Raw genomic sequence first — 12187 nt, 5'->3', positions numbered from 1 at the left:
ACAGGTACCATAGGTACAGACGATTTTTTGGATTCTCCTTTGACTAACATTTATGATTAAGTTACTTTCCACTTAAGTAATATAATTTTCTACCAAGTACTCGCACCAAGTTGAACTTTTAAATACTGTTGCCAAAGTCATTAATCCTATTATTTACGGCTGTCTGACAGGACCCAAAAGAGAAAGCTAAATCTGAAACAAGGGACTGGTTGAACAATGTGGTAAGAAAATACTGATCTTTCTTTAAAGAATATACTTATCTTTCTAGTTTCCATTGACATTCTTTTGCTTGTTGATTCCCAGTTGTATTATGTTTAAGAAATATCTGTATTATATGCTCTACTCATGCATTGATCCTTCATCTATTTTTCTGAAAACATACTAATTCCCTGTGGATAAGGTCTTTAAGATGTTACTATCTGTATATGTATATGATAATATTATCATGCTTAGTGTTAAATGCTTCAGTTAATTAGCTTACTATCTGTATATGTATATGCTAACATTATCATGCTTAGTGTTCATTGCTTCAGTTAATCAGCAAGGATACTCTAGTGATCAGCTGTGGTGCCATCATTAGTATCATTATTTGCACCCTCTTCAATATGCATCACACCTTCTGTCCATATAGTATTCACTTCTCGATGTTAATGGATAAAATTTGGAGTGCATAATTTGGGACTGTTTAACCGCCAGAATTGTCGAGTTATGAATATCTCTCTCTAAGTAAGTACTTACATGCAAACACAAACTATATACATGTCATGGAGACATATAGACACACACACAAATGTACACATGCATATGCATATTATAAGCACACAAAATAGTGGGCCATCTGACAATATGTGGTGGAGAAGTTCTATCTTTTAGGTAAGGGAATTAGTCTGACCCATTAATTAAGTATGTATGTACGTAAATCTGGTATCTCATTCATAATAAACTGCAATTCAAGAATGAGAGATTGAGAAGTTTCTGACCCATGCACTAGTTGATTTCTTTCTGGCCGAACTAACATAGTTCGTAGAACCAACTAATGAAGGTAAAAGAAATTTTGAATCCATTTGGTATCTCATTCTTAGACGAACTTTTGTGTAGTGAATAAGGTGAATGATGTGGAATATCACTGGATTATGCCTTAACTGATCTAACCCAGTATTATCTCTGGATGAATTCTTCGTAACATGTCTTTTTTTCTTTAAATATGCATAAACTGCTTCAAGGTTACAGAGAAATAACATTTTAGATATAGAAAAAATTGAGAAACATTTATTGCATGGTTATTGGCAAATTACCTTTGATTGTACTGAACAATGCAGACAGCTCTATGTTCTTGGTATCAGTTGTGTAATTTGGTATCGTTTGTCTTCCTGATTTGTTCTCTGCCTGTTAGGTGAATATAATTCTCTATAGCTCATCATATGTCTTTTACTTGACACTTCCATTTTGTAGCAGATGTCCAAAGCATGTTGCTTGGTTGAACAAACTATAACGTGTGAATGAAAATACTAGGTCTACCTAGCACCCAACAAGCCTTTTAAGTTTTAAGGCACTGCCTTAATTTTTATCATAGCCTTGTGGCCAGAATTTTGATGCCAAGTAGCTGTTGTAAAATCTCAGTCGACTCTTTCTCAATTTACACAAACTTCAGTTGTGCTTCATGATTGGTTCATTTTTATGGGTGTGCTGATGACGTGGGTAGACCGCGGAGCTCTTGATCAGTATGAATCTTCAACTTCGCACTAGTTAATGTAAAGGTTGTGGACCTTTATTTTTGTGGCTCTCGTAGTATTTTAATATATTATTAAATTCTAAGATTGTGCTTCGATACTTGAGAGCATATGCACAATACTGGAGAATTTAAAAAGCTGAATAATTTGCAAATAGATACGAGAAGAATGGACCCATGTGCATTTTTAGTGTGATTTTTAACTTTCTTCAAGAAATTTTCAAATGTAAAGATTAGGGCTCCAATCAGGAACTATGATTTCTACCTACTATATGTTGAGCCACACTACATATATTTCTTATACTAAGATTGTTTTTTTTTAATACACACATTTGACAATGTCTAATGCTACCTACTTCCTGGTGATGGACTATTTGCTTACCAGTAGCCAATTTACTGACTCTTCCTTAAGTACGAACTTTTAAATCTTTCTGTATTATTTTTCCTGAGCACCATATTTGTGACTATGATCAAGTCAGTTCATGGACTCTACAAATTCATCTGCATTGGAAGATGTCAATGTGCAGATGTCTCCCTCTTAAGTTCCCAGTAGCATGTCCATTGTGATACAACGGCCACTCTATTGTAATCCTTTTGTACCCATATTTGGAATTTGGCCAACATTGATTTGGTATGGAGTATCAACATGTTCCAAGCTCTTACCATCAAAATCAGGCTATGTGGTCATACAAGTCAGTCTCTTTGAGAGATTTGAGATAAATATAATTCTTGTACCAGTTGTCAACTTGGCTCCAATTTGGTCCCATAGCTATGGATAAGAGACTCTTTTTATAAATTCAAAGATTAGTTGGCAGGTAGCAAATTTACTTTACTGATCATGCAGCTTAAACCTGCGCAACCACAAAGAAACTCTGCAAAATTCTTATAGACTAAGAAAATTGTAGTAGGGAAGATTTATATATTTTCTTCAGGGAAGTAGGTTCACCTCAAAAGCAAAAGGTAAAGTAGAATACATGCCCAGAACTTACAATTAGGAGATATATAGCTTTATTCTCAGCTGCAGTTATTTATTTGAGAGTAACAGTTTTTGGCTTGTTGAGCAACTCACTTACCAGCTTGGATAAGGACACAAATTTGGATAAAGATTTAAATTGTGTTTGGCGAAAGCTTGTACAAGGTTGGACTATATTTTTTTAGTTTTAAAAAGAGGCCCTTATCTAGGTTATCTTTGGACCAGCCACTGCCTTGGTTCAATCCTAACCCAGTTAAGGCCTTAACTGGATTAGTGTAAAGTTGCCAAACACATCCATAGTGTCAGTTCTGAAGTTCATATAACTCCTGTATTATGTCATCATCAGTCACAAAGGATATAAGTTCATAATCTTTAGTGAACATATAACAAAGTAACATGAAATAAAGGACTTTCTTGGATTTTTTTGAAATTTATTTGTATTGCTTAGAGCATAATTGTTGTTGGTATGAATCCCTTTGATACAGTGGATAATTGGAGTGCTATCTTTGCTGGAATCAATTCCTTGTCTGTTTGTAAACTGTAAATGTTTCAACCTGTATTAGGCCGACCTATGTGCTGATTTCTGATTTTATTTACTGTTTTCTATACATTTGGTGCATTAGTTGTAACTCTTCTCAATCTTCTTAAGGTTGGAGATTTGGAAAGTCAAATCGATAATTTTGAAGCAGAGCTTGAAGGGATATCTGGAAAGAAGGGGAAAACAAGGAATCCTCAGCTGGTATGGTTAGAAAGCAGTCTTTAGCAGTTACTATAACAATTCTTGATTTTCAATCATGTATACTACTGCTATTGTTTCACATTTTTGTTTTGTTTTTGTATATTCCTGCCAAATCTTTGATAGACACGTTTAGAGGCATCTATTGGCCGCCACAAAGCTCACGTACTGAAGCTGGAGTTGATCTTAAGACTATTGGATAATGACGAGTTGAGTCCTGATCAGGTCAATGACCTTAAATATTATTTGGATGATTACATCGAATGCAATCAGGTAGGAATCTATTTAAGAATCTGTGTGCACCAGAGCTAGTGGATATCTAGTACGTGCTCTAACTTCAAACTTCTGCATCCTAATCTATTGAAGGTGGATTTTGAACGATTTAGCAACATTGATGAGCTGTACGTCTCTTTACCGCTAGACAAGGTGGAAGCTCTTGAAGATATGGTGACAGTGACGCTTGGCAGCTCTGGTCTTGTGAAGGTACCAAATTTAACTTTTTAGATGTTCTTTTTGTCTTTCCTTCTATATTTGTATATGTGAATTCTTCTATAGATCTCGTGAAGTGGTAATTTTCTTCATCAGGCTGCTCTCTTGTCGGCCCCTCAGCAGAGCGCTGATCAAGATCAAAGTGATGAAACAGCTTCTCTGGACAGCAATGCTGATACCATTTCTAAAACTCCACCTGCTAAGACTGTGGCTGCAGGACCTTTGGTGTCATCATCTGCTTCACCCAGTCTTGTTTCTGGTACACTAGAAGTACCTATTTCATACCATTTCTAAAACTCCACCTGCTAAGACTGTGGCTGCAGGACCTTTGGTGTCATCATCTGCTTCACCCAGTCTTGTTTCTGGTACACTAGAAGTACCTATTTCAGCTGCCACATCCAGTTCGGCTGTCCATACATTGCTTGATGGGCCCGGACCTGCAGCTGCACTTGCTGGTACAGCTGCCGTTCGAGGTGTCACAGGGGAGTCAGCTGCTTTCCTGTCTTCATCACTTGGGAATTCTTCTGATTCAGTCAAGGAGGCAGATAATAATGTCATCTCTGACTCTGGATCTTCTGCAACCACCCCTGAGACTGGACTAGAGAAAGTTGTTAGCAGAGGAACATCCTATCAAGAATCCATCGGTGCTTCCATGAGTTTAAATTCCGTCAGTGGTGTTGCTAGCAGTGGATCTCTTGGTTCATTTCCTGTAGTATCTGATTTGTCTAAGAGAAATATTTCCAGCATTAATGAAAGGAGAGAGGTTGATAGTATTCCTCCGACTCTGGCTGCCCAGCTAAGTAACAGAATGCAGTCACAGCAGATTTCAAAATTTAATGCTGATACACTTTCAAACGACAATGTCGGTGAGGGCACTGGTATTGGTGGAAGATCCTTTTCACATTCAATAGCTACCTCACAGTGGACGCCTCAGAGTGCGGCTTCATTTCAGAACCCTGCTGAAGTATTCTCGGCTTTACTAATACTTTTGTGGCTAATTTTGGATTTTCTACCTCTGAAAAACTAATAAAATTTTAACTGCATTTACTATTATGAGTTATCAAATTTGCACATTTTTAGTGATATAATCTTTTCTTTTGTTTATGATTTTTTTTGTGTGCACACTCGTGTTTTAATGGGGGGATTGTCAGTTATTCCATACATGAAAAATTTCTTTTTTCTCGATGCAAAAAGTTACCCTTATGTCTTATGAGTAGTATTCTTTTACACTCTGTAGGAAACGGGAAGTTGGTTATTATGAGTGGGATCTTTGTTTACATGCTATATTTAATACAACTGTCAAGTCAAAATTCATTACTTTCTATCAAGATGAACACGTTGCCCTACATAATTTACACAGTCTGTCTTTCATTTTCCCCTCTTATTTCTTTTTTGCATGTTCAGATTCGTGGAAGACCTGAGATTGCTCCTGACCAGAGGGAAAAGTATCTGCAACGACTGCAACAAGTACAGCAACAAGGTCATGGTGCTCTTCTCAGTGTCCCTCATCTGCCAGGGGCAAATCACAAACAGTTCCCTATGCAACATGAAAATTCAATCTTGCAACAGGTCTTTTCTCCTTCGCATAGCTCTCGATTTCAGTTAGTATGTTTTTGAACTACCCTTTCCCATTCTGTAACATGTATAGAGATGACAGTTTGACTTTGTAACATATGGAGGTTCTTAGTTGCTAGTTAGGAAAAGAATTATGTTCTTTTTCATTTGCATCCTTTCTTCCCCTTGTCATGAGAATATAGTAGTTAGATTTGGTGCTACAGTGGTTATTGAAAATAATGTTATGCCCTTATATAGACATGCCTAGTTTCATGGAAATATACCCCAAGGAATATCATTAGCCTCCATTAATCCAAGAAAGATATCATAAAATAAATAGAGGTGTCTATATACCGAGTGAGAACAGATCAGGGATGCATGCCAGCCAGGATGCTTTCATTTTTTTGTCTTTAAGGGAAGGACATTAGTTTCTGCTGCTGCTGCATCAGCATCTCCTTACTATTTATTAATATTTTACCTCATTGCCCTTTTTAGCTCATTTTGCTTGGTCATCATTTATTTGTTAGGAGAAGAATCAAGTGAAGTTTTGGACCCAGGAACTTGTGTAATACTTGTGTTGTCTGTACCCCTACCCATGGGTGATTTTTAGCAGATTAATTTCAAGTATCCTGCAAATATTTTATTTTGGATTTTGGTCGCACATTTCCCTTCAAATCATGTAATCTTCCAATTCCCGTGGATTTATGACTGTTGTTTCTTGATTATGGCTTTTACATTTTTGGTTACTTACATCGGTAAACTATCGATTTGTACAGGTTAATGCATCATTGACCAAATTACCTTTGTTTCCTGTGGTCTTTTGTTTATCATATAACATGATATAGTTAAATTCTTTTACACCACTTTGTCTATACACGACATTTATACCATGTTGTCACTGTTTATGCACGATGGGATATCTTCTTATCAGTCTGCCTATGAGGGTGTTGGGGTGGCTTATTTTTTTGGTCAAACTAGCTTTTGAGCTAGCTTTTTCGTTTCTACCTTTTTGGTAAAATACAAGATAAATTAACTTATAAGTCACATTTTAAAAAGCTGGTATACACTAGCTGATATACCCTAGCTTATAAAAAACTAACTTATAAGCTCACCTAAATACGCTAAGTTTGACCAAGCAAACTACTATACAACCGAAACAATTTTTGTAATATTTTTATCATAAAAGCCAAAAGCCACTTATAGCTAGCATACCTTCTAAGCTTCAAAATAAGCCTTCCAAACACCCTCTATGTGCTCGATACTCCAAGAGTGTATTGTTTCTCCCAAGCATTTATTGGCATTGATATTAGTACATATGCTAGTTATCGGTATCGTGCTTGATATCCTTTTGTACTGGGTTACTACACGGAAGATACCCACACCTTGTGGGTTAACTTGCATGGCTGCATATTGTGCTGCTTTAGTATCTGAACTGACAAGTTAGATCTATTTGCTCTTTTTAATAACTGTTTTAACATTATGCCCATAAGTTTTTGAGCCCAAGTACTTATTTTTTTAAAACTGCAGTTCAATTCTCAAGGCACATCTTTGCCACCTCAATTGGGGCTGGGGCTTAATCTTCAGTCCTCGGGTGCTAGTTCTGTTGCATCCACACCGCTACAAAGCCCCATCCATCACTTAACCTCTCAAATTCCACTTATCTCAACTGGACCAAAAGATGTAGGTAAGAGAGTTTGTACTCCATCAACAATTTTAGTTGCATCTGTCTTTCAGTTACTTATGCAAATATTTAAATAAGATATAGGCCATTCCAAGGGAGAGCAGCAGCAGCAGAACTTAAGTGATGATATGAAGATAGAATCTGCTCAAGTTTCAGGTCTTAGCAATAAAAGCGATGATAATTTGAAGACACCACTCTCGGTAACCAGATAAATTCAGTTTTCTTTACTTTCAATTTCTTGCGACTTTTTTTTCTCCAAATTTGGTACTCTTTTCCAGAATTGATAGTTTGGTGGATAGCTTTGAGATAACTCTATTGGACCTTTAGCATTAAGAAATATAGTAGGACTTTACCTTTGCCTGTCAATGTTGTGAGCAAATGGAAAATCATTGCTGCCAAACAATGTATTTTTGAGCGCAAGCGTTAATTTTATGCTTTCTTGTAAGTACTCTCAATTATTCTAGGTTTGTGTTAGGTTTATGTTCTACAATTTAATTTCTACCTCGATCAAAATATATTAGGATAATGAGGAAACTTACTACAGAACGTGTATGATACAAAAAGAATTGGTCTCCATTTGAATCAAACAAGCATAATGTATTACTAAGCCGCTGCCATTTCCAGTAGAGATGTATTGAGGAAGAAAGAAACATAAAATGTTTGGGTTTGCCACATTTTTACATGGAGTTTTGTAAATGATGTTGCAGATATAAAAGAGGAGATATAATAATAGTACTGATTTTCTTTATTTTTAGGTCTTTTAATTTGTTAATTTTATTTATAATAAAACAAGAAAAACACTTGAGGCCCTATGTGCCAGGAGACGAGGCCTATTTCCTGGCAATGTTAGTGAGTGCTAGAGGCGCTAGGCGCCTAGACTAGGTCTAGGCAGATTCCTTTTCCTTTTTGTTTTGTTTTGTTTTGTTTATGTTTATGTTTATGTTTAACTGGAGGCGGAGTCGATTTTGCTGAAGATTGGAGGAGTTGTTTGGAGTTGGTGGAGAAGGCCGGTGAGGTAGGAAGGCGTGAAGGCGGCAATGGAGGAAATCACGACCTAAGCTTTGGAGTCTGCATAATGGCTCGTACTCTTTAAGTGCTGCCATGATCTAGGTAGCTTGAGTGCCGCCTAGCCTAGGCAACAGCCTAGACCTCTTTTTAAACCTATGCTTCCTAGGTTTGCCTAGCACCTTCTTCAAGATTAGGTTTACTTTTGTTATTTTCATATGACATATTCTAAGCAAGAGTAGTGTTATAAGATATCCTGCCTTTGTCACTGTCAATTCATTTTGGTATTATTGTTTGGCAGTCTTTTGGCTTTATAGATAAATCTTTATAGTTCTCTTTTGTTTTTTTGTTTGTTTGTATGGTTTTTCTTGATTAAACTTGACACATCACAGTCACATTGTTTGTTTTTAACCTTGTAGCATGGAGGAGTAACTTCACAATTGTGTCTCTTGGATTCAAAGTGTTAAATCTAGAATATGACTCAAGATTTGAATCGGCGATTCAGCTTGCTGATGTATGGATTCCAAGGAATGCTTAATAATCTTTGCTAAATGGTCTCACTTCTCTTATAGTCATATAACTGTACATCTTCATGAGAAATGCCTATGGAAATTTTATCAGTTTTCTTCTTGTTGGCACCCTATTCTGTTATGATGTGATCTATACCACAGTGATTTCATTTCCAACTAGCGAACAGTTAAAAAGTCTTTTATACTGGATTTATTACTTGAGACTATGTAGATGATTTCTTTTTCCTTTTGCCAGGTAATGGGAACAACCGGTGAAGGCAGCCAATTACCTAGAGAAAGTGATCTCTCGCCTGGGCAGCCATTGCTACCAAGTCAGTCTTCTTCTGGTGTTGGTGTGATTGGTCGAAGAAGTGTTTCAGACCTTGGCGCCATTGGTGAGAACCTTGGTGGTTCGTCTGGTAATTCTGGTGGTATGAGTGATCAGTTCCATACTTTGCAATTATTGGAAGCTGCACTTCATCGACTTCCTCAGCCAAAAGATTCTGAACGTGTAAAAAGATATGTTCCTGTATGTATAATTCAGTTCTCAATGATTTACAGTTTTTATGGATATTTTAGAGGAATGCTCAGTAGTGCATGAATGCTAAGTATTCTTTTCCATTTCCCAGAAACACCCTGCCGTAACTCCTTCGAGCTTCCCTCAAACTCAGGCAGATATTATTAGAAATCCTGCTCTCTGGAAAAGATTGGGTGCTGATCCATTAGGCATTGACACCTTGTTCTTTGCGTTTTACTATCAGCAGGTATTCTTGTTGGCCCTGATTGGTAGTTTTTCCATGCACGCCATGTATATTTATGTTGAATGTATTGTTGCAGAACACTTACCAACAATATTTAGCTGCAAGAGAGCTGAAAACTCAGGCATGGAGATTTCACAGACAATATAACACATGGTTCCAACGGCATGAGGAGCCAGATTTTGCAACCGATGATTATGAAAAAGGATCATATGTGTACTTTGATTTTCATGTGGACACTGCATGGTATGCTCGACTATCAAAATTATTCAAATTACAATCTGTGCATATTATATGACTCTTATAGTATATCACTTTTGTTAGAGCTTTTTCCATTCTTTTTTGTCCTATGTTGATTCTGCCTCTTGAGTATTGTTTTGCTTGCTTCTCTAGTCACTAGGTCTCTTAATGTTTTTTGACTATTTAACGTGGATAGCGTATATGACCTGAATCCTATCTGGATTAAATTGACTTTGATCTCCTGTAGATCTACTCTAATGAAAACCTCTTTTGGGCGATTGGATTGGTCTTTTGATCTGTTATAGATATGGAGGAGCATCCAGGTTAATGCGATTGTGTTCAGGCTAATGCGATTAACCTCTCCCACTTGTATTCATCCATACATACCCAATCCAGCTAAATTTTCATGTCTACCCAACACAATTTTTTGATCTTCATTAGACAATCACAAAATCTTGAAGTCCAATTGATTGTGCTATCTTTTGAAGAATGTTTAGTAGTAAGTTATTTGTATTATAGGTACTCGGTAGTCATATTCAATTGTTGGAGTGACGAGTAACATGTGTTTGACATGCATTTGCACTTTATATAAAAAGGGATACGACAAGTTTCGCTTTTAATTTTTCAAGTACTATTATATTCTTTCTGGTTAAAATTGGGTTGATAATATCCGTATGTATATGTCAAGAAATATGTGTATCCTTCGTGCCAAGGAAAAAATTAGTGTTGAGTGATGACGTGGCCACTTCTCATCTGCGCATTTAAAGTTGTCCATTTGGAAATGGTCCCCATTTGATTACCTAACCACTAGATGAGTGTATGAGAATTGGCCACATTACTATTGGGGAACAAATTTGGTTGTTGGTGCTAAGGATACCCATATTTCTCATGTGTGCGTATATACTATATATATGTACACACACATTCTCTCTCTCTTATGAGGAATATGGTGCGGTACACTATCTCTTAGAAAGTTTCCTTGTCCCTTGCCGGCCCCGTTCCCATGCAACATAGTTGAGCAGTCTTTACTGTTGCTATGACAGCATTTATGTGCTTATCTTCCCTGTTTTGGTTAAAACAGATGGTTAAATTGGAGATGTACATTAGAGTTTTATATTGCTTGTAAAATAGTCATGAATTGATGATAAACATTATATGGAAGGCTAGAAGAAAAACACTTAATTAGGGTTAGAATATTAGACAGGTATTGAATGACATATTCAGAAATTATAGCATAGATGAAATTAAGAAATAACATATCCGGAAAATAAGAAGTGTAAATGAAAATGCTTAGATGAATGAGTAGCCTGTAGCAATACGCAAAGAAGCAGCATAAGAAATGAGTGTGTCCATATGAAGGTAGATGTTACTTTCACTGAAAATAAAATGAGAAAGAATCAGGTGAAATTGGTTCAGGCTTTAACCAATACCGCGTGGAGGTTAGTGTGAAAGTTAGAAATAGTGATAGGATAATAGACCTGAATGAACTTGGACGGAGGCATTTAAGTAGGATATAATAACGGTTAATTAACTGAAAAGATGGTCCTACTCAAAACTGAAATAAAGAGAATTAACCATGTAACAGGCTGTAAGCTTGATATAAAAAGCTATGATTTTTAGCAAAAGGAAGCATCACCTCCAATTCTAGTACACGTATTGTTTCAACTTTTTATATCGTTGTTTTATTGAATTTACTCATTTTTCTAGTTCCTTCAAATTTATCATGTGGATATTTATGATATCATCCTTTTCCCTTTTTTTTTGCCCTTTTTTGATTTGCTACTAACATTCCATCACTGGTTGCAGGTTGCAAAGGATAAAAAACGATTTCACTTTTGAATATAAACACCTTGAGGATGACCTTGTGATCTAGGTAGGTTGAAGTACATAATCAATAGTCAAAAGTTTCGGTATGAAGCTTTCCATGTTTTGGCTCATATCTGTCAAATAATTTGTTTGAAAACCTAAACTCGAGGGCTTTGGTTTCAAGGCCTTAAGGAAAACATGAAAGCCCGAATTAATCATTCTATTTTCTTATTGATGTGAAATTTGGGCTGGTTTTTGTTTTCATTTTACTTGTCACCTTATCGTTTCATTTTATAGTTGTTTTACTTGTTTAATAGTTTCCTTGAGGGTTTTGGTTAAATTCAAAGGATCTGTGATGAGAGGGTAAAAGAAAAGAGTGATAAGAGAGATTGTACTGAATTTGCAAATGTAGATTTTTGCTACGTGAGGGATCCAATCGCTGTTTTTGGAGGAGCAGATCTAGATGATTTTATCTTCCAGAAAACTTGGTGTTTGGTAACTGTTGGAAAACGTTTCCAGAACCGTGTTGACCAGAAATAGGATGAGCATCATTATAGCCCTTTGCATTCTGCTACAATTGATTGACTCATTCACCATGTAATAAGGCATTAGAAGAGGGCCTAAACCTAAAGATTTGGTTAGGTAGATGTAGAAATAATTTTGTAGTTCCTTTCGCTTGCTTTGTTTATATTGCACTGGTACTTCGG

The 12187-nt window shown here is 36.3% G+C and overlaps 1 protein-coding gene across 2 annotated transcripts in view; it reads left to right on the top strand.

Annotated features, from left to right (window-relative positions):
• LOC109828868 (general negative regulator of transcription subunit 3-like) overlaps nucleotides 1–11744 on the top strand; it is a 20072-nt gene extending 8328 nt beyond the window's left edge. Inside the window, exons 4-16 of one of the 2 annotated variants that reach the window (XM_020395840.1) lie at nucleotides 171–221; nucleotides 3352–3441; nucleotides 3565–3711; nucleotides 3805–3921; nucleotides 4024–4152; nucleotides 4259–4891; nucleotides 5332–5496; nucleotides 7009–7165; nucleotides 7247–7362; nucleotides 8933–9205; nucleotides 9306–9440; nucleotides 9514–9680; nucleotides 11481–11744. In XM_020395840.1, the coding sequence (XP_020251429.1) occupies nucleotides 171–221; nucleotides 3352–3441; nucleotides 3565–3711; nucleotides 3805–3921; nucleotides 4024–4152; nucleotides 4259–4891; nucleotides 5332–5496; nucleotides 7009–7165; nucleotides 7247–7362; nucleotides 8933–9205; nucleotides 9306–9440; nucleotides 9514–9680; nucleotides 11481–11547 (2247 nt within the window). In that variant the 3' untranslated portion in view covers nucleotides 11548–11744. Of the gene's footprint in view, nucleotides 1–170; nucleotides 222–3351; nucleotides 3442–3564; nucleotides 3712–3804; nucleotides 3922–4023; nucleotides 4153–4258; nucleotides 4892–5331; nucleotides 5497–7008; nucleotides 7166–7240; nucleotides 7363–8932; nucleotides 9206–9305; nucleotides 9441–9513; nucleotides 9681–11480 lie in introns of both variants that reach the window. The other variant, XM_020395839.1, reaches the window with a different exon arrangement.

The sequence above is a fragment of the Asparagus officinalis genome, chromosome 1 (genome assembly GCF_001876935.1).
Source record: "Asparagus officinalis chromosome 1, Aspof.V1, whole genome shotgun sequence".
NCBI lineage: Eukaryota > Viridiplantae > Streptophyta > Magnoliopsida > Asparagales > Asparagaceae > Asparagus > Asparagus officinalis.
Note: the sequence above shows the minus strand (reverse complement) of the source record. Positions and strands in the feature narration are given on the sequence as shown.